Source organism: Mycteria americana, chromosome 13 (assembly GCF_035582795.1).
Source record: "Mycteria americana isolate JAX WOST 10 ecotype Jacksonville Zoo and Gardens chromosome 13, USCA_MyAme_1.0, whole genome shotgun sequence".
Classification (NCBI taxonomy): domain Eukaryota; kingdom Metazoa; phylum Chordata; class Aves; order Ciconiiformes; family Ciconiidae; genus Mycteria; species Mycteria americana.
Window position 1 is genome coordinate 11,602,123 of NC_134377.1, and position 19,633 is coordinate 11,621,755.

Sequence of the window (19,633 nt, forward strand, 5' to 3'; positions counted from 1 at the left end):
CTAGACTGCTCTTAAGCTCTAGAAGGCAAAGGGAAGAATAACACCACAGACCCCAAAAGGTGAGGGGACATCTCAAAGGCTGCTGTAAGACTGGGAGATGACCCTGCACGGAGAACTCCAAAATCGGCAGTAGTCCTTAGTGACCCCATCCCTCCAAAAAATTAAGGAGCCTCTTAAATGTAGGCTCTTTTATAAGATCTTGAACACATTTTGGGTGGTCAGCAGCTCTCCAGCTGACCCAGGCTGTAGTGGTCTGACACAGGCCAGCTCGCTTTGCAGAGCTGAAGCTGTTTTTCTTCAAGGGAAATGGAAAAAGGACCCCAGGGAAGCTGAGCTTGCTGAGGAGGGAGTTCATGGAAATCCAAGGTAAACAAAATAACAAGTTTTACTGAAAATTATTTAAATCAGGAATCTATTTGAGTCCTATTTGGGCTTGTTTTAACAAGATTTAATCTTTGGAGGCTAAAACTATTCAACAGCTTGCTTTTTACATTTTGTCCAGAGATAACTTTCAAAGGCGATTAGAAACAAGTCCTTATTAGGGGAAAGAAGTGATGTGGTGCTTCAGAAGGACAGCAAGACGACAGGGAATGAGAAAAACCCTAGTCTCAAGGCAGAGACGAGTAAGTAGACACAGGCATCAGGGAAGGGGGCTGCCAGACTCACAAGGCAGGCACCAGCAGGGTTTGAATGGATGGAGAGGTACCTCAAGTCACAAGATATGAAGCACCACGCTGTGCTACAGATCCAGGTTTGGGCTGAATCCTGAGTAATTAGCTATTTCATGAGTGGAGCATTTTGTATATGAGACCGTCGTGACTGTTCCCGCTCATGCACAATTACGGGTCTGTCTGTCTCTCTCTTCAGCCCCGTTAGGCTGAGTTCGATGTGGGGCTGGGGTTTCACAGCAGCTGATCTGGCAAGGTGTATGCAAGCAGAGAGATGTCTCGCTGGGCTAGATACAGCCTGGGAAGAAAGGGTCTCACTGGATTATCGCTACTGCTCAGCTGCCACCAGTACTGACATCTCTGTTGTTTATGGTTCCTACACTACTTGGAAGATAGCACTGAAAGAAAGTTTGCCAACAGAATCATAAATAATTGAGAGCTGCAGTCGAGGAGGCTGGAAGAGAGCAGGGACGGCTTAACAGCTGAGCAAACCCAAGTGCCGAAGTGGGCAACAAAACCCGCAGAGTTGCTTTTAGTTTTGTTTTTTCCAGTTTCGTGCTCTAAGTACCATTCCTTGGGGGGTTCATACTTTGTAAGGCAAATAACTCCCCCTCGTCCCCAAGGAACTGAAGGAAAAAATATTTCTTTTAGGGAAAACACATTTTAAACAGTAAATTTAAATCTCAGGCCAAACACAGGTTGATAGAGTCTGAGATGTCAGACTCCAGACACCAGCAATCCCCGTTTACCTAGCCCCAGGAGAACTGCTTTGTACTGGAGGAACGAAGGCTAAATTCCAATGTAGTGACGATGGTCTGAGTTCCTAGAGGAGACCACAATAACTTAGAAAGCCAAAATGGAGAGCTCAACCTTGTCACGTCAGATTCATAGAAAACCTCTCCTTTGGTTTTATTGTATTTGGTGCTATTTTTATTTGTACATCAAGAAGTTTCCTTTAAGTTTCAGACTTGAGATCCAAACTCGCACACACAGAGAACAGCTCACTTCAAGAAACAAGTGCCATCGACTTTTGCCACTGCGATCCAATAGGAAACGGCCCTGGGCTCACTCTATGGCGAGCCCATCTGAAACCTGCTCCATGATAAAACCCAGAGCCAAACTAACCAGGTGTGACAGCACACATCTGTGAAATTTGCATGTGTGCAGCTCTGCTAACACCACAGATGAGGAACAAAAAGAAGGTGAAGAAAATGGATCTGCAGTGGCAAAGGGTATTTTTTTCATCTCTACACATCAATGAGAGTTATGGAAGGTGCAGTGGAAAAAACAAAGAGCCCAAAATATTTTTCAGCCCAAGGGAGATCAGGGTAGGGAGGACGACTGTACCTGTCTCAGCAGGAAGGAGACAACGTCTGTGGACTCCCAGTAGCTCGCATGGAAGAGGTGCGGCAAAGCAACCGTTGGGAAAGCTGTCAGAGCGTCAGGACAGTAGAGAGCGTAGTCGATCCTTTTGGTTCCCCACCACTTGGCAGCAACTAGAAGCAAAAGACTCATTCAGACAAAGGGGGTTCACAGGCACACGCGGCCTCCGTCATAAACAGTATTTCGAGGCTCTGGCTCCTCGCTCCAGGTGCACAGTGTTTGCTCAAACCAAGGGAGGAACACACAAGGGCACCACCACTTGAGCTCTCCTTTATTTAAGCAAATAAGAAGGCACTAGAGGGCAGGTATTAATTAGCTGTTAGTCCAGACCGCAAGGAAGGGGTCCAAGGCTCATGTGCAATGAGCCTGGGAATCCACGTGCCAAATCATAAGACAGAAAAGCATCTCCCTGGAGCTGTGGGAGGAAGGCTGTGCGCTCTGCTCACCACAGTACATGCCCAGGCCATCTCCAGCCCCACATCCAACTGCTTTAGCTTTCATCAAGCAATAAAAGACTCTTTAGCATCCAGATATTGTCCACACTAAAGAGGATCCAAATACTGGGAGCTCATGTGAGATGCTAAAAGGCACCACAAGGCACGGTGCTATAGCATGTGCTGCTGGGATTGGCAGTCCCCAACAAGTCCTGGTTGCCCTCCTGGGCTACCACATTGCAGGCAACCAAGACGTCCAGCCCAGCCTCCCCAGGAGCACAGTCTCTGCAGTGGCCAACAAGAAAAGTGTCCAGGGGCGCGGGGACTCCATTGCACATGGGACTGAAAAATACACTGGGACTTGGGTGGGCAAGGTTACATACAACGCAGAAGAGTTTCTCCCCCAGGGAGTCAACAAGTTGCACACAAGTGACCGACAGCCACCGTTCACCCGTGGGACACCACCACGCTTCAACGCTGCCCTGAACTCTGCCCATGCACACATCCTTTCTCACTCCCTAGCAATGAGCACGTCTCAGCCCAAAGCCTCAGACCCCAAAGGCGTGGGCTGCTCTCCCAGCAGTGAGGAGTCCTCAACCCCCACACGCTCTGGCCTGGAAAAGCAGCAATGGAAAGAGAAGATGGATCAGATCAAGAGAGGAACAGGAGGAGCTGCGTTTGCATGCAGGTTGCAAGCTGGGACTTTGACAAGGGCTTTCTCAAGCTTGGTTTTTCTCTGTGACAATGTTCCCTCTTTATGGACTTCCAGGAGAGCTGCCAGGTATAAGGTACGATCCAACAAACCCCTCTTGTTAACAGGGAAATCTAGTTGGTGATGAGCACAGATGCTGAGCTGAAAAAATGGACCCACCAGCTCCTTCCAGAGACCTGCACAAAGCTCCCACCACAGCAACGTGCAGAGGGCTATGGCACCAGCACACACCCTTGGCTGTGCTGAGTGCCCAGGCCACCCTCATCCTAATGGCCCTTGCTTTTCTGAAGAGCCATGGGAAGGAGGAGGAGGGCGTTGATGGATCAACTTGGCTTTTCCAGAGCACATAGGCACCTCCTCGCAGCCATTTCTGACTCTGTCTTCCAAATTGGCAGCTCCTGGTCGTGTCCCAACCTTTCATTTCTCATGCAAGTCCCCAGCTTGGGTAATTTCAGATTCTTTGTAGGAAGCAGACAGGATTTACTCTTCCATGCTCAAAAGACAGCGGTGGAGGCAGAAGCGTTGTCCCCACAGCTCTGCCCATAAGAACTCCTGCTCTTGCCAAGTTGTTAGCTGTGTTACGATCGATCTTTGGAGCAAAGTGACAGAAATACTTGTTAAAATGCAATCAGAAATTGCAAGTGCCTCAGTGAAAGCGCATAGATTTGTTGTGAAGTTCTGTGACTATCGAATGAGAAAAGAGGTCGACTGGAGTGGATCTCTCCAGAATACCTGTCTTGATGTCCAGGTCGGGTATCCGAAGAGCACAGTCTGCAGCCTGACTCCATGGCCCTTTGAGCTTTCTTCCCTTCGAAGGGATTTCATGTTTATGCTGCCTACGTCTCTTGGATGAGGTTTGGGTAGGGGATTTGTGAGGGAGGGCAAGTTGGGACAGAAGGCTAAACCCTCTACAATGATTAAGGTTGTGTTTGGTTTCTAAAAGGAAAAATAAAATAAAAAATAGCAGAAATCACACTTATTATTACAGCATACACATGCCACAGGCAACGCCACTTTCATCCTCCAGAAATTTGCAGTGCAAGGGAAGCTGCACCCTAGGGCAGGCTCCCGGGAGGGAGCCATGGTTTTGTTGGCCCCCCTGGACTTCTTCCGGCTCTCCCTGTGGGATAAGCATGGACCACATCCAACCCTCAGTGCTGCAGCTTCGCATTACCACCGTGCTAATAAGGTCGAGCGCAAGAGCTGCAAAGCCAGAGCCAGGGCTCAGAGGACACGTCGGCACTCGGGAGGCGAAGGAAGGAGCTGCGACAGCCCTTGGGGCAGGCTGCCCATGGGGTCAGGGTGCGTGCGCAGCCCGTGCCGGGGCTGGACTCTTCCTCTCCAATCTCAGAAACAGGTTTTGACAGCTGTGAAGTGCGTGGAGGAATAAATTACACAAACCAGAAGCAAAATAATGAGGGAGAGCGCGGGGAAAGCAAAGAGAGGCAAGCGTTGCGTGGGCCTGATCCTGCTGTCAGCTCGCAGAGGCAGGATCCCTCCATAGCGTCACGCGGGCCTTTAGGCATCAGCCCGGCGTAAACACTTCATAAAGAACAACCGCCATCCCCCGCTTCCCATCCTAGCTGGCCGAGCTCGGCAGCTCTCCGTGGGTGTGAAACCAGCACAAAACAAACACCTTCTCCCCCAGGAGCCTTCCTCCAAAGCAGATTAATATTTAGCAAGTGCTTGGCAAGACGTCTTACCAGGACAAACATAAGAATGCACTCGGGGAGTGCGGCATCAGCTCTCGGATGTGCTTTGGGAAAGAAAACCTTGTTTGTCAGAGCACAGGTAATTTATTTCTGCTGCCAAGTGTCGCCTCAAACAGGGCAAGAAGTTACGACAGCCCCTGACCTTCAGCAACTAACACTTGCCTCGGGGAAGTGTTATTAACCTCGGCAATTAATTATGAAGTGAGTCGTTCATAGCCCTGTAGTCTAACGTGCCAGGAATGGAGTATCTCTAAATTTTTGCCACCTTCTGGGACAAGGGGTTTTTTTGTTGCTGTTGTTTTTTGCTTGGTTTTCAGCCGTTTTCCATCTGAGTTATCAGAGGTCCCAGAGGACACAGACTGTTAATCTCACACTTCAGCTGAAATGAAGAAGGGGCTGAATCATTAACAGAGACTCTTGTTCTCCACTGTATTAGCTGGGAAGTTATAGAGGTCTTGGGAAAAATAACAAAAAACCCCTTTTATTCCTCATGCGGCTCTGGGATATGGGTCATAACTGGCTGACTCTGAGCTGCCCTGCGGGCTCCAGAAGAGCTGAATTGCTAATGCAAAGTAATAAATAACCCAAGCCTGATTTTCCTTTTCAGCATTACAGAGGGGCTTACTTGTCCCCATTTTTGTGGACCACATTTAAGTGATCTGCATCAAGCCACATGCCACATCCTGCATTATCAGTCTGGCAGTGCTGATCCCTACCAGTTCTGCACAACTTATCAATGGCAGCACAGAAACATCCCTTTGGATTAATCCTCACCATGCACAGCAGCCAAATGGTACTCAGAGTTATCAATTATTATTTTCTTTTTAACAATTTATCACCAGCACAGTCCAACACGTGTAACACAGCGGTGGCCCCTGTATTATAATCAAATACATCATCTGTTCCTCCAGGGGATACGATAACATGCGGCACTGCCTACAACAAAACCGGGTGAAGGAGGAATAATTCAAATTTTTTGTTATAAACGCAAAGTATAACCCCAGACAGACAGAAGCTGCATGGCTCTGGCCCGGTGCGTGGTGCTGAGAGAGCGGTGCGGCAGCGAGCGGTAGTCTCGGAGGGGGTGAAACACTTACTGTTGGCTATGTTGGAAGCAGTGTAACTGTCTGCCATTCCTGAGACCTGGCTGGCAATGCTGATCTCACTGGCTCTCCGGAAGCCCCTGAACTGAGGGGCTGAAATGGGGGTGGACAGGGACGCGCTTTCCATGAAGACGGCACCATGAGACTGAACAACATCTGCTACAAAGTTGAAACAGGGAAATCAAAATATTAGACCAACAGACAGAGGCTGGGCAAGATGAACTCGAGGGGAGGAAGAAGGCAAACAAGGTTGGTAGATGCAAAAACCTTTCAGAACTGATTGGAATGAAAAAAACATTTCATCGGAGCTCTGGTTTGAAAAGAAAGCAAACACCACAGCAGGCAAAGAGACATGTGGCTGGAGGAGCAGTCTTTGATTGAGAGAAGCAAAATAAGTAGCTCAAAAAACAAATTGAAAACTCCAAAGAAAAATCCAGGCAGACTTATTCAAGCAGCAATAACAGAAGCATGTGTCATACACACAGATGTGAATATACACAACTTCATATATTCACATCAAGACAAAATAATCAAGGTAAGGAGAACAACAAGAAACAACCTTAGAAAGGGTGTATTTGTTTTCTTGAAACATTTAGACGTAAACAAACATCTCCAAGATAGAAGCATTAATAAAAAAAAAAAAGGGAAGGAAAAAAAAAAATCAAGAAAACATTTTCATGCCTGGCAGGGACTAAATTTGAACTTGTATTTTATCGCTAATGGATACAGCCAACACTCGTTAAACTGAAGTAAGGGCTATTGAAAGAAAGGAGTCTGGTGCTGAGCACTTACATCTCCAATCGGTGTTGGCGGATTGGAGAGCGCTCAGTCTCTGTGAAAACTGAGCTTCTTTTGTACAACGTGCAAGTCTGGATTTTTAGATCCCAACCTGGGGCTTACCAAGTGTGGCCTAACCGTTTAGTACATAAATACAGAAAAGGAATATTTAAAGTCATGCTCACATGGACCTTATACATGTATTGGAGAGAAATGGACCTAATATGTTCAGGACTGGCAAACCGAGAGATGCTGAAAGTCACGATAAAATCTCTGCATTTCAGTTTTCTCCCCTCCATGGATGCTACGAGGCTGAATTAAGTGTCTGTGGGATATCCCGAGGTCCTGCACTGCAGAGGGTGTGTCATGCCAATACCAAGTACTTCATAGCAGGCAGCACCGGTATGACACTAACATGCAAAAGCAAAGCTACTTACTATCATTTTAACATTGCCCATCTCTGCTGTACCTGAGGAGCAGCACCTGAACTTTATTCCCAGGTATCAGACAGGGCACAGGTCTGTGCCCAGCCAGGCAGTAGATGCCACGGGAACACAAGTGCATTACTCCCACACACCAACATCCTCTGCCTATTTCAGCCAGTTTAGATATCCTTGGATTTCATCCCAGTGTGTAGCTGACACAGGGCGTTGTTTGGCAACTGGTTTATTTTAACATCGATCTTTTTTGCTTGGGGCTACTGATTTGCTTCCTCCGATCTCTCAGTTCGCAGCAGCAGTATCTGTGCCCACACAAATCCTGCTGCAGTGGAGGGAAAGTGAACGTATGAAGCAGAAAATGTGTAGCTAAGTGTTGGTAAAAGAGTTCTGTTCTCTGCAGGGAAAATCAGGCCACAAGCTGCTCTGTGTAAAAGCTTCGTGGACTGCAAGATCTGAGCCCTAGCGGGAGCCTGACCTGATGATGAGCTGCACACACTGCCCACGTTGTGCCTGAAAGGCCATTACCAGCATCACTTTCTCAGCACTTTCCTCCTCTCTTCACCTTGCCTTGAGCTGCTGGCTGTCAGGGCTGCTACCAGTATCTGCAACCCAGCCAGCCCCACCGGGCCAGCATGGCTTTCTTACTGCAGAAAGCACCAGCACAAGCAAGAGGAGACAATTCAAGCAGAGGCTGTACTCGGAAAACATGAGCCAAGCCAGGAGCTGCGTCCAACCCCGCAAAGGTCTCAGGGGTAATGGGGTCTCATTCTCATTGCTGCATGACCTGGGACAACCCTCTCATCTCTTCCCTGGTTACCCCTTCCTCTCCTTTCCCTTGCTTCCACAGACTGCAAGATCCTTCTGCAATTATGCCCTTGTGTCACATCAAACGGGTGCCCCAACACAGCTGTAACACAGATGACGACCATCAGCTTCCCTGAACTTGGTCAGATGCAACGAGAGGTTTGGCTTTGTCCACACTAGGAAAAGTGCCAGGCTGAGGTTTAACTAACACCTACCAGCAAAGCCTGAACTTCTTCCTCTCCCTTAAATATAAAATATCTGTGGCTTGAATTAGGAAGCAGCTGGAAGACACGCTAAAGAGCATAACAGCAATGCTACACAGGAGAAAAGGCTGGGCCAAATGTGGTGCTGCCTGGGTTGATCATGGCTCCAGCTCCAATAGCGTGTCTTCACTTAGCTCTGCCTGAATTTTGTCTCCTTTTTTGAGGGCCCAGAAAGTGGGAAGTGAAAAAAGGAAGAAACAGTGGTATTTTGGGCTTGCTCTTTTTAGCCAATCTCGCTTTCCTGGGCCTGACTGGGGGTTTTTGAATACAATGAGTTTGAAGCAAAACCCAACCTCAATAGCCCTTCCAACACCATACTAGCTTGTGCCGCCACAGGAGTAATTTTCACTCCTATGAAAGCCTAAACTGTTTTAGCATTACTGAACTGTTCAGCTTAGTATCGCCCGTGTTGACACCAGGAGTCTGCTCTGCAGGGGGTAAAGTGCCGCCCGACAGCAGCGCTCGCTCCCATGCTCCAGCCCACTCGGGCCGCTATTGTGTTTCTCTCTTTTCTCAAGCTACACACCCTGAAAAAGTGCAGTTTCTAAGAAAAACGAGGGCCAGGAAAAGGCAGGGCAGGAAGCACTGACAGAAAACCTGTTTTATGCATTACTGCCCTTTCAGCCAAGCTTCCTTGACTCCGAAGCTGCAGTGGCAGCGACTTCCAGATGAAACCCTGGGACTTGACTCACCTCCGAATAACATATTTCCTAAACTCCATGTATTCTTTGCACCAAATCCCTTGTGCAGCACTGCGCTTGCAATTTCGAAACCAAGGGGGCTTTCTCGGGGAGCGCTGTGACCAGGGTGGGACGTCGCAGGTGCTCCCACGCCGGCACAGGCTGACCCCAGCACCTGCAACCGCTCCTGCTCCTTAAGGAGCTCCTTAAGGCTCCTTAAGGGCCACGTCTTCTGCACTGCAGAGATGGCATCGCCAGCCACAGCTCAGGTCCTGACAATCGCGGGGAGGTTTCTCAGGCAAGTACTTCCAGCCCAGGGTGAAGCTGGATGGCTGGACCAGGACCAGCAGTAGCAAGACTTTCGTCAGGATGAGCTGTTCATTTGGGTCGCGAGATAAGGACAGAGGTGCCCCTGGTTTACTGGACTGGCTGAAGTGTACTTTGTACCGTGTCTGAGGGCAGACTTTATCAAAACGAGGAAGCTTCAGCAAGAGCAGACCTGGCTCGAGCGGTGCCCTGAGCACCCTCTCTCCCAGCACAAGACCTGCCACTGCTCGAACCGCAGCACGCACAGGTCGGGCCAGTGCAATGAACTGAGATTTAACTGCACTTCCAGAAGAGGTGACATAAAACACAAAATCACTTTTTTTTGCCTAGCTATGGACCTTTAATACTCATTTCAGTGCTGTGCCTTTTCATTTATGGACTCATTTGTCAATGTTCCTACTAATTGTTTCCCACTAAGTGAACGGCACTGGGCCACCCTCCTAATGTACTGCTGGCACTGCGCTAAGTCCTTGGGGTATCTGAATGGCAGATTTCACTATGTGCTATTTGCAGGCTGAGCTGTGGCACCGAAGCGGGAAATACTGAAAGCAATCAAAACTATGGAAAGTTCAATAAAAATAAAAAATGAAAAAAAAAAAACAAAACCAAAAAAACCCAGAAAAACCAGCCAGCTGCTCAGCACAGGCCAGACCCTGCTTGCACTGGAGTCACTGGTCAGTGCTGGGCACTCCGCAGTCGCTACCCGGAGATCAAGAGCAACACAGATTTCTGTTGTCCATAAGTTTTTAGGATTCTGGAAATTTCCCGCAGTCCAGTGGCTGAACTGGGATTCAGCACTTGCTACAGTCAAGCCAAGCACTGCTTGGCCACACTGTGCTCTTGACACACAACGTAAAGAGCAGAGAAGCTTCTAAAAGCTCTGTCCTGACAGCAGGAAATATCAGATGACAGCTAAATGGCATTTCATCAGTGACCTCCAAAGTGATTAATTAATAGTACCAGATCCTTTCCCTCTGCTTTGTTACAGAACATCACAGCACACGGCAACATGGCAACTGCATACCTAAAAATCATCTACATCTTCAAAAGACAAAGGGAGAGACTATCTGGAATAGTCAGCAATGTTGCCATCCTGTATGACCACATAACGTACTGGACTGCTCGTAAACAGCAAGGGTCAGCTTGTTAAAGACAACAAGGCAGCAAAACCAAGCTCTCAATGCAGAACACTGAAAAAGGGGTAAGAATGAGCAAGTAAGACACACGGGGAAGAAAAAACTAAAACAAAGTCAAGTCTCATTAAAATCGCAGATGTAGCACCAGCCACAACCAGAATAAATGAGGCCATGCAGCATTTATGATGGGAAACAAAGCAAACCAAATGCATCAAACTTTGCTTTTAAGGCAGAAGTCAAGAAATTAATTTTAAAAAGCCAACATGTATAGCCACCTTGGGGTGTGAAAGCCTCAGTCACTGTATTCAGCAAAGCCACAAAGAGTGTCCAAACATGAAATACTCAAATGGACAAAATCTGTTCTGACACAGACATTAATTAGACTTCTGGCCACAGTGCAGTGTGGCTGACTGCTGGGGAGATGCACACTGCAGACAACCGACCCATCCCAGGGGATCCTGCGCACAGCTCATACCGCACGAGCAGGGCCACCCAGGGACTCTGTCTTGCTGTGCCAAAGCCTCTTTCCAGCAGCATAGCCACCACAGATGGAAAAAAGTAAATACGTGGCAGCAGTCTCCCCTTCCAGCATCAACACTGGTATGGGACAGAGTTTGTAATCCCAACTCATTCTTTGCATGGTGGGTGTCCCAGACTGGGTACACCCAAGCATGATCCCAAGTCGTTATTTCACGTGGCACAGCCTGAGACACAGCATGAAGATTTCAACTCCAGGAGGCAACTGTATGATCTCCAAAAAGCACCCCAAGTACCCAACACCGTAGACAATACAAAAGTGTAGATTACACACACTCAGCAAAACCAGCACTTTTATTGGAAACATCTTGCCAATTCAGTACGGGAACGGGGATACTTGTTTCCATGAAGCTGTCCTGGTGCTGGAGAGCACCCAGAGGGCTACTTTCCATGAGGAGGATGGGATTGTTCTGGATTGTCTCAACTAGAAGCAGATGGGAAAAAAAAACAAAACAAAACAAAACAGAAGGACAAAGAACAACAGACATGCGGCCACAAAGTGTTAACATACAAACAGTTATAACTGAGCGCTTCAACTATGAGTCTTCAATGAAAGGACAACCTTCAAATAGAGTAAAAGAAACAAAACATGGGTGACTTTCCAAATAGACTCACATCAGAGAGATTAACTGGTAGTAGAGGAGAGCACAACAATGGCATTTCAACAACAAAAGAAAAGGGAGTCCTCTTAACCAGCTTCTCCAATGAGCCAAATCCATAAATACCCAGCAGATCCAGAGAAATCTTTTTACTACGTGGAAAGACAGTTCGCTCTAAGGGGAGATTTACTTGAATCAGACTCAGTCTACACAGTGCAAAGCACAGGAGTAAGCAAGGATGTGAACTTGATTTCACTCTGCAAGTTCGTTGTAATGAAACAGGGACCCAACATTTAGTACAGATGGGAAAACATAAAAAAAGTCTAAGAGGCTTTCTGAATCGTGGACTTTAAATAAGCTAGCTATCTGCACAAGGAAATATGCACAAGCAGTGTTACAGAAGGTTTTGTACATAACTAATTATAACTGAGCACCTGAATTTTACGTGATCACCAAATCACATAGCTTAATTATAGCAGCAATTAACTTTTCTGGAGCGCCCTACAGTGAACACTAACTTCAGTAGCAGCTTTGCAAATCATGGTTAGAACAGTCCTTCTGGGTAATGTGTAAATCACAACACTGAAATTTTGACTCTAATGGAAAGGAATAGCCTGTTACTTTATGATAAGCAAATGAAGAGGCTTTGTCTTATACGAGAAGAGAATTTAAAGCTGCTTTTTTGTCAGTTTTATTCATCACAGCAGAGCAGCATCTTTGAAAATAACAAGGCTCAAACCTGGAGAGGGTTTTGAAATCACTCCACCCTTCTCATAGTTGAGCTAATTGCTGTTTAATTCCTCTCCCCTACGTAGCAAGTGTGTCTCTAAACACACCAAACCCAAAGGTCTAGGGAGGCACAGCAAACTAAAAAGATCTGTGCTGTTGTACAGAACGATAACCAGAACGCAAGTTGCTCAGTGTCAACGGGGCTTTTACCTCTGGCTTCAGTGAGAACAGGGGATTTGAAATGTATTTAAGAGGAAGAAGGTAAGAAGTTTAGGACTTTTTTTTTTTTTTTTTTTTTAAGAAGCCACTTGCAGCTGATACCTAGAACACACCCAAAAATCAAATTGCTTTTCAAGTTGCTATAGATTCCCCAGGCTGTTGTAACTGGACTGGGTACAAATGTAATTGTGGGTGGATCCATTTTTAAAAAGTGTTTTAGCAAGATCTTTCCTAAATTTGACAAGTGAGTGGGGCCTGCAGAAAGTATTTTATTCACTTTATTAAACATGGGGCTTAATTTATGCACATTTAACAAATCAGACCTCCAGATTCAGCAATTACAATACAATCTTTAAAGATACTGATACATAGGAGACCACTGCTTTGCATTTTCAATTTCAAAAGTGATGCAGAGTACCACCAGAATTACTCAGCTCTAGATACATATTCCTCTTCATTTAGTCCTGCATGATTCAAATATTAAACAAACGGAAAGCAACCAGAGCTTTGGGAAGAAAAATCAACAACCACATCTCAATCTTTCTAGCTGGTGGCTTTGATATTCTACTCTGGCTTGCCAGCGTGATTTCTTGTGTGCTGTAAGTCTAGTTTTATAGTAGTGACTCTTGGTCGCAATGTTGGCTTTAAGTAGCCATTGACTAACAACCTCTAACAAGGGAAAAATTATAGTGCAATTTTTCTTCCTGCCCCAAAGCCCTGACGCTGCAGGGAACCAAAGCTTTAGGTGAAGCAGAAAGGTCAAATTTAGTTCTGCACAGTAGTGAGCTTCCCTGACAGCTCCTTGCAATGAGAGCCTGCACTGAAATGGCAACAGACCATGAGAGCCTAGGCACAGAAGTGAGGTGAAGATGGTAGGAAATATAATTTATTTTATTAGATCAACTGCAAAAGCACTGATGTAATGGGAGCTGAGGCAGGGCATGGTCAGGACACAGTTGTTTCAAATGCAACCCGGTAAGACAAAAGGGCATGCACACAGGCATTTTAGACTTTGTTGCTGCTGCAATTGGGGTAGAGCAAGTGAAGAGGCCACTGATGGCAGAGGAATCCTAGGAAGACAAAGTGTCTCACTGGCAAGGTGGCAAGGACAAGGCACTGTCACCAGCCCACCAATCTGCAGTAGCCTGTCCCATGAAAAAGCACAGGTTGCAACCAAGTAAATCTTCTCATTATCTCACTGTTGACTCTGCTCCTTCCAGTCTTCACTGGACCTCCAAGCATTAAAGTCCTAAACTCAGTCAAGTTAATCATGTTTCATTCAGTCCCAACCACAAGCACCAGCTTGGGTGTAAGACAGGGACCTTCACAGAGAGGTCACCACATCATCACTCTCAGCAGCTGATGGCCTTGGTGTGACAAGTGAAGGGCATGTGGGTCACAAGGCACTGATTTTGTTGGAAGAAAACTACTTTTCTGGTAAATTGGGAATAAAGCTAACATTATAGGGCCAATTCTCTTTCTTGTCATTCCCAATTGCTTTGATAATTTCATGTAAAGTGTGAATATAACCCTTTAGACAGCTAATATGGAGCCAAAGTGACTTACCCAGAACAGCAGAATTGCCATCACCCAGTGGGAACCTCTGGTAACGAGGAATATTAAAGGGGGGCAAAAGGTAGAATTTCCTCTCCAGAAGAGGCTCGAGGCGTGAAGCAGATGGGTCTGCAGGGTGGAACAGGTTATAGACCTGCTGACAAGCCGGTCTGAGCTGAAAGACTAAAAAGATGAAGAAAAAACCCTCAAGCATCAAAAGGTTATTTGGTAGAATATTGTAAATATTTATCTGTAAAAAGGACAACTGTTGGGTTAAAAAAAAGTGCTAAGGATTTGTCATCTCCCTCATCTTCCAGTTTAGTCAACTGAAAAAATTTATTACAATATTTATAGACTCAAGAATTGCCCAGTATTTTTAATGTTTGGAAGTACATTGCAAATAAATTGTATAATCAGTACTGGCTAGAGCACACAGTGATCTGCTTCCTTACGGTGCAATAAATATTATATAGAAATGTTTGGTTTTTACCGGTTTGTCTCATCAAATTACTGGATTTGTAGCAGGAGGTGCTTACACCATCCACTAAGTGAGCTCAGCAGTTTACATCAGGACTTACTGTCAAGAGCTGGAATGACAGTTTTTCGCAGTGCAAGAACAAGACCCAAGGGAGAACCAAAGAGGAAGAAGTCAGTGATCTCAAATTCAAACTTTCCAATATTTCCTCCATCCAACATAGTAGAGCTACTAGATCGCCTGGATCCCGGGTCATTTCTCAGCACACTAGAATGTAAACTGGGACAAGAACAGAAAATAAAGTCAAAATTTTATTCACACTGTTTTTTTCATAATTGAAGGCCAGATAAGTGATTGACAGTAAATATAATTTCTATCTCTTCAGTGAAGGAACTGTGCCAATCAACCCACCATGCCTCAGTACTGTAGTTTTACTAGCCAGTAGAATGTCCCCCCAAACAATTACCCCATTTCATTGGCATAATTTAGACTGTCCAAATCCAAGCTTCAAGTGGGTTCATTTACACACTCCTATCTCCTCAAAATGTTTTTTCTTTGAGGAGTCAAATCTTGGTTGCTGCTAGCAGAATAGTCATTTGCAAGATAAAATAACCAGCAAGCCAAAATTACTAGAGTAGCAGGGGAAAAAAGCAGGTTTACAGTGATTCACTCCGTTACAGACGTTACTGCTACGCTTTCTGGTTGTCAACATTTGAGTTCCTTCCATCACCTTATTCTCCAATGTTACAGAAAGCTGTGCTTACCCATTTCTTCCTCGTCCAAGTAGTTGGACAAATGTTATAGGATTGAAAAATAAAAAGAAAGCAGGAGAGGAGAGAGAAAAAGAAAGATCAACATCTGCAAGAGGGTTTCTAATATCCTTGTGCACCAGTTTTGCACCACAGCTTCCATGCATGTGTATGGCATTCACTGGGAATGGGACTTCGGGGTAATTAACTCAGTGGCCGTATAGTAAATTGTATTTATCGTGCACCGAGGACTCTCCCACTTCTCTTCTGCCCATGAGGCCACATCTGTCAAGTTATTAGCAAACTACTTCTCAATCCCAGCCCAACAACTCCAGGTAACTGTACTTAAAAAGAATAATGATATAAAACATGTCTAGCTTTCCCCCCCTTTCAGGTGCCAAATATCTTTGTAAAATTGAACCCGTGCACAGTGCAGGCTGGGCAATACACAGGTTTAACACAGAGATTTAAATTCACATATCGCTTAGACACTGAGGAAGAAGCAGCAGGAACTCTTAGATGAAAATCCCTGGAATCCACCCCCACGTTAGGAAGCAGTGCTTCTTTGCAGTCTAGATCTGGGATTAGACAGTGAAATGACAGATGGGTAACACTAATAACCTGGTTCACAAAAGGGTTTCTGAGATTCTTCTGTTACCACCCAAAAGCGATAAGCTGCAATTTCTTCTCCTCTCCAGGTTCTACAGATTCAGACGGCAGCCTTGCCAGGTTATGATCATTATAATTAGAAGTGGAGAGTTGAAGACAGAGTACCAGCAGTGACTTAACAGGGTGTTTGCAAACACTTTAAAAAGCATTTGAACAGGTTCTATAAAATATGTAGGATAAATGGATACCACAACAGTTGGGTTGGATAAAAGGTTTACTGGCCTGGAGTCAGGGATGATGCAAATGCAGCAGTCTCTTGCCAGCTCTGTGGCCCCAAGTCAAAATCCCAGGTGGTCACCAGCACTTGCTGTGCCTCCGTATGCAATAGCACTTGCTCATCAAGGCCACTTCTGAACGCAGCGTGCTGGCTGCCCGGCTGGGCAGCGACGTCCCAGCACTGCTGCGCTCATGGAAATAGGGCCGCTCACTCCCCACCATCTGTAGCACCGGAGCAGTTGCTCACGCACACCCCTCCTCTGGGATAGCCATTCAATAAATGAGCAGCTGCAAATACTCACAAATTTGGGAAGAAAAATGGGTTTCACTTGGACTTTCTTTTCCTGCTTTGGCAAGCAACGCATCATCCCAGAGACAGCACCTCTGCTGACCACCAATCCCAAAGGATGCCCGAAAAACCTTCTTCTCATGCCGCACTGTCATGTATTCTCTAAAGGTGTACGCGTGCACACGCACAGTACTATTCTCCAGGTTACCAACCGCAGGGAAATAACAAGCTTGCTTATGCCAGACAGACATATCACAGAAAGTCAAAATAGTGATGTCAAAAGTGAGAGGAACAGGAGGTTACAGCAGTGACAGCTAAAATGAGCATGTTCCCATTTCTGTGATGTGAACGAGCTTCCCTGAGATCACACTGCCAAGACGTGCAACACTGAAACACATTTAAAAACAAGCCACCTTCAGTGAAGCTACAATTATTTTAGCTGACAAGACTGCAGTGCATTAAGCTTGCTGTGTGTAAGGAATACAAAGTTATTTAGAACACGTTCAGTTTTGCCGAAGACAGGGCAACGCAATGTGATTCAAACAAAGTCACAACAGAAAGAAATCCTGATGGCAGATTGCGTTATGGCAGGACGGGTGCAAGGGGTTTTTGGTGTATTCCACCCATCTCCCCACAGCATCTCTTCGTGGGGAATGGAAGAGAACAAGAGCAATTTGGACAGCTTCTCTCCTTTTACTGGGAACTTGATAGTCTTTTTAGCAATCAAAAGAAATGAGAGCCAAGGGGAACTCTGAATCTGTCATGCTCCAAGCAACCTACAGTGCCCTGTTCTCCCTTTAGAAAGCAGCAGATGTACTGTGTGCATTAATTAAACAAGAGCTTATGGATTTCAGAAGCAAATCAACTCATTTACAATAATACAAGTACAGCACAGCCAGAAATAATGTAGTTGTGCAGAAGGACTGAATTTAAAAATAAACGTGTGATTGTAATCTCCAGATGCTGCTCTGGCTTGCTGGGCATTATCCCAGGGAAGCGGGTAGGTCTGATACATGAATAAAAATGAGTATCTTTGGCACAAGTTGAAATCTGCAATCGGCACGCACAGAAAGGCTCCCGTATGCCAGGCTGCCCGTCTGCTGAGCCCATTAGGAAAAGTTGGCTCTGTTCTGCCAATCTCCTGCACGAAGCCGCGTCACATCACGGCTTGGTTTTCATATGGGAAAATCATTACTTAGTGACAGAGAGGCTGAAGGGGCATCCTGCTGATGACTGTGCGGCTCCGTAATGACAGCTGTAAGCACAAGGGCCAGGGCCGGGGCCGGGTGTGACGCCCTGCCATCACGCAGAGGGGAAGAGGTGAATCACTGCACCAAGCCTCCCCTGCGCCAGGGAGCGGAGGGGGAGAGATGCGGAGAGAGCTCATACAGCAGCTTCAGCCTGCCCCTGTCCCTGAAGGAATCTTGCTCTTGAGCTGTGGGGAGACACCCACTTTTGACCCAAGGTCTAGAAGTAGATTTAAAAAAATAATAATAATAATAATAATAATAATAAATATATATATATATATATATAAAAAACCCTAAAAGAAGTAAAGGTGCACCAATCTATCAGCGCACTGAACACTGACAGTCCTTGCCAGGCTCCCCCCAGGTGCTTCATGTTGGGAGCAGGCGCAATGGAGCAGGAGGGACTAGGACAAAGCTATTTCAAACAACAAACTGCAATGCCTTATCCACGCCAGGCCCAGCGCTTATTCTAAACTAGATGTAAAACTGCAACAAGATGCCAGCCCACTTTCCTTAGCTGAATCCGTGCTCCTGAGGTCAAGAACAAGGAGGAGAAAGAGCACATTTTTGCATTACTCATATTTTCTCCTGTAATACAGGAGGCTGTTTTGATAAGGTAAGAACAAGAAACTGATTGCCTTTTATTAACCTGCTGGAAATAGCTGAGAAGCTTATTGTGGTTTTTGTAAATGCAGCTGTCTTTCTGAACATAGTTATCTCTGTGCACCGACGACATTCCCTTTGATACTTTCTCTCTCCTACAAATCTTTTACAAAAGGGCCCCTGACATGGCAGGACAACACGAGTCCCTGTGCTGGAGCAACGATTGCAAGTAGTGAAGGAGGAGCAGAAGTGCAGGACAAGAGCCTTCAGCTCAGCACAGGGCAAAAGGAACAGCCTTGGGCACAGCTGCAATGCAGATAATGGTGTTTGCTTGTGCAGGCCATTGCTGCCCAGTACCTGGGACGTGGGGAAGAGGGATTAAGAGGATGTTGCAGTTCCTCCGGGCCTGCAGGAGGAAAAGGTCTGGACTGTCCAGTTCCACAGGCTGAAGATGATGATTCAGTCAGAAAAAGCCTCCAGGCTTACAGAAGTAATCCCTGACCAATCACCAGCAGTGGAAAGACTGCTATGAAAATTTCATCGGTTATGTTAACAGATACATTTCTGAAAGTCCATTTGAAGAAGCTTAGGAATGTGATGTTGGGAGCTTTGATAGTGAGTAACAAATTTGAAACATGACCTTGGTGCAACAGAGCAGCCCTGGCAGGGGACAGAATACCATCCCCTGTCCCTGCTCCATACAGGGGACCTGGGTCGCTTTGCCAAATAGTCACACAGACAGAACAACCCTCACGTGCAGTTGAAGGTCGCTCCATGAACCAGCCAACCAGCTAGGGTTCAGGATGTCTCATCCAGAGCATCCTGCCACCATGACAGCATAAACCTGCTCCTGTGACAGGAAAGGGCACTGCAATTCAATCTCACTCTTGAACGAAGCCAAAATTAAAGGACACTCAGCTCACCCCACATTTCCCAAGAACAGGCCAGCCAACTCAAAAATAAGCTTTCAGAGATGCTTTGAAATTAAAACAACACTGGAGTCCCAGTTCTGCTTCACCCTCTTCCCTCGCACTGTTTCTACATTTGCTTTATGATCTCCATCCTGCAACCGCGGCACAGCAAAAATGCAGCTACCCAACTGCCTCGGCCGTCAAGCAACAGGATGAAGGGTTTCTTGCCATTGTAATAAAGATGCAGTAGAGCACCTGGATTCTCTCACTGCCACTGAGTAGTAGTGCCGTTAATTTTTTTTGCATATACAACACACTGAAATCTATACCACTCTAATCTAAATTAACTTTCCTCCACCTTGCTTATCACAGGATGACAAAGCAGCATTTGGGT

The 19,633-nt window shown here is 46.1% G+C and overlaps 1 protein-coding gene across 6 annotated transcripts in view; it reads right to left on the reverse strand.

The window, feature by feature from the left end:
- Window positions 1-19,633, reverse strand: part of PITPNM2 (phosphatidylinositol transfer protein membrane associated 2) — a 142,149-nt gene that overhangs the window by 9,630 nt on the left and 112,886 nt on the right. For 2 of the 6 annotated variants that reach the window (XM_075516310.1, XM_075516315.1), the window contains 6 exons: window positions 14,656-14,831; window positions 14,090-14,260; window positions 11,251-11,400; window positions 6,007-6,171; window positions 3,930-4,133; window positions 2,016-2,164 (listed from right to left, as the gene is read on the reverse strand). In XM_075516310.1, the coding sequence (XP_075372425.1) occupies window positions 2,016-2,164; window positions 3,930-4,133; window positions 6,007-6,171; window positions 11,251-11,400; window positions 14,090-14,260; window positions 14,656-14,831 (1,015 nt within the window). The remainder of the gene's footprint in view (window positions 1-2,015; window positions 2,165-3,929; window positions 4,134-6,006; window positions 6,172-11,250; window positions 11,401-14,089; window positions 14,261-14,655; window positions 14,832-19,633) is intronic. The other 4 variants (XM_075516311.1, XM_075516312.1, XM_075516313.1 and 1 more) reach the window with 4 other exon arrangements.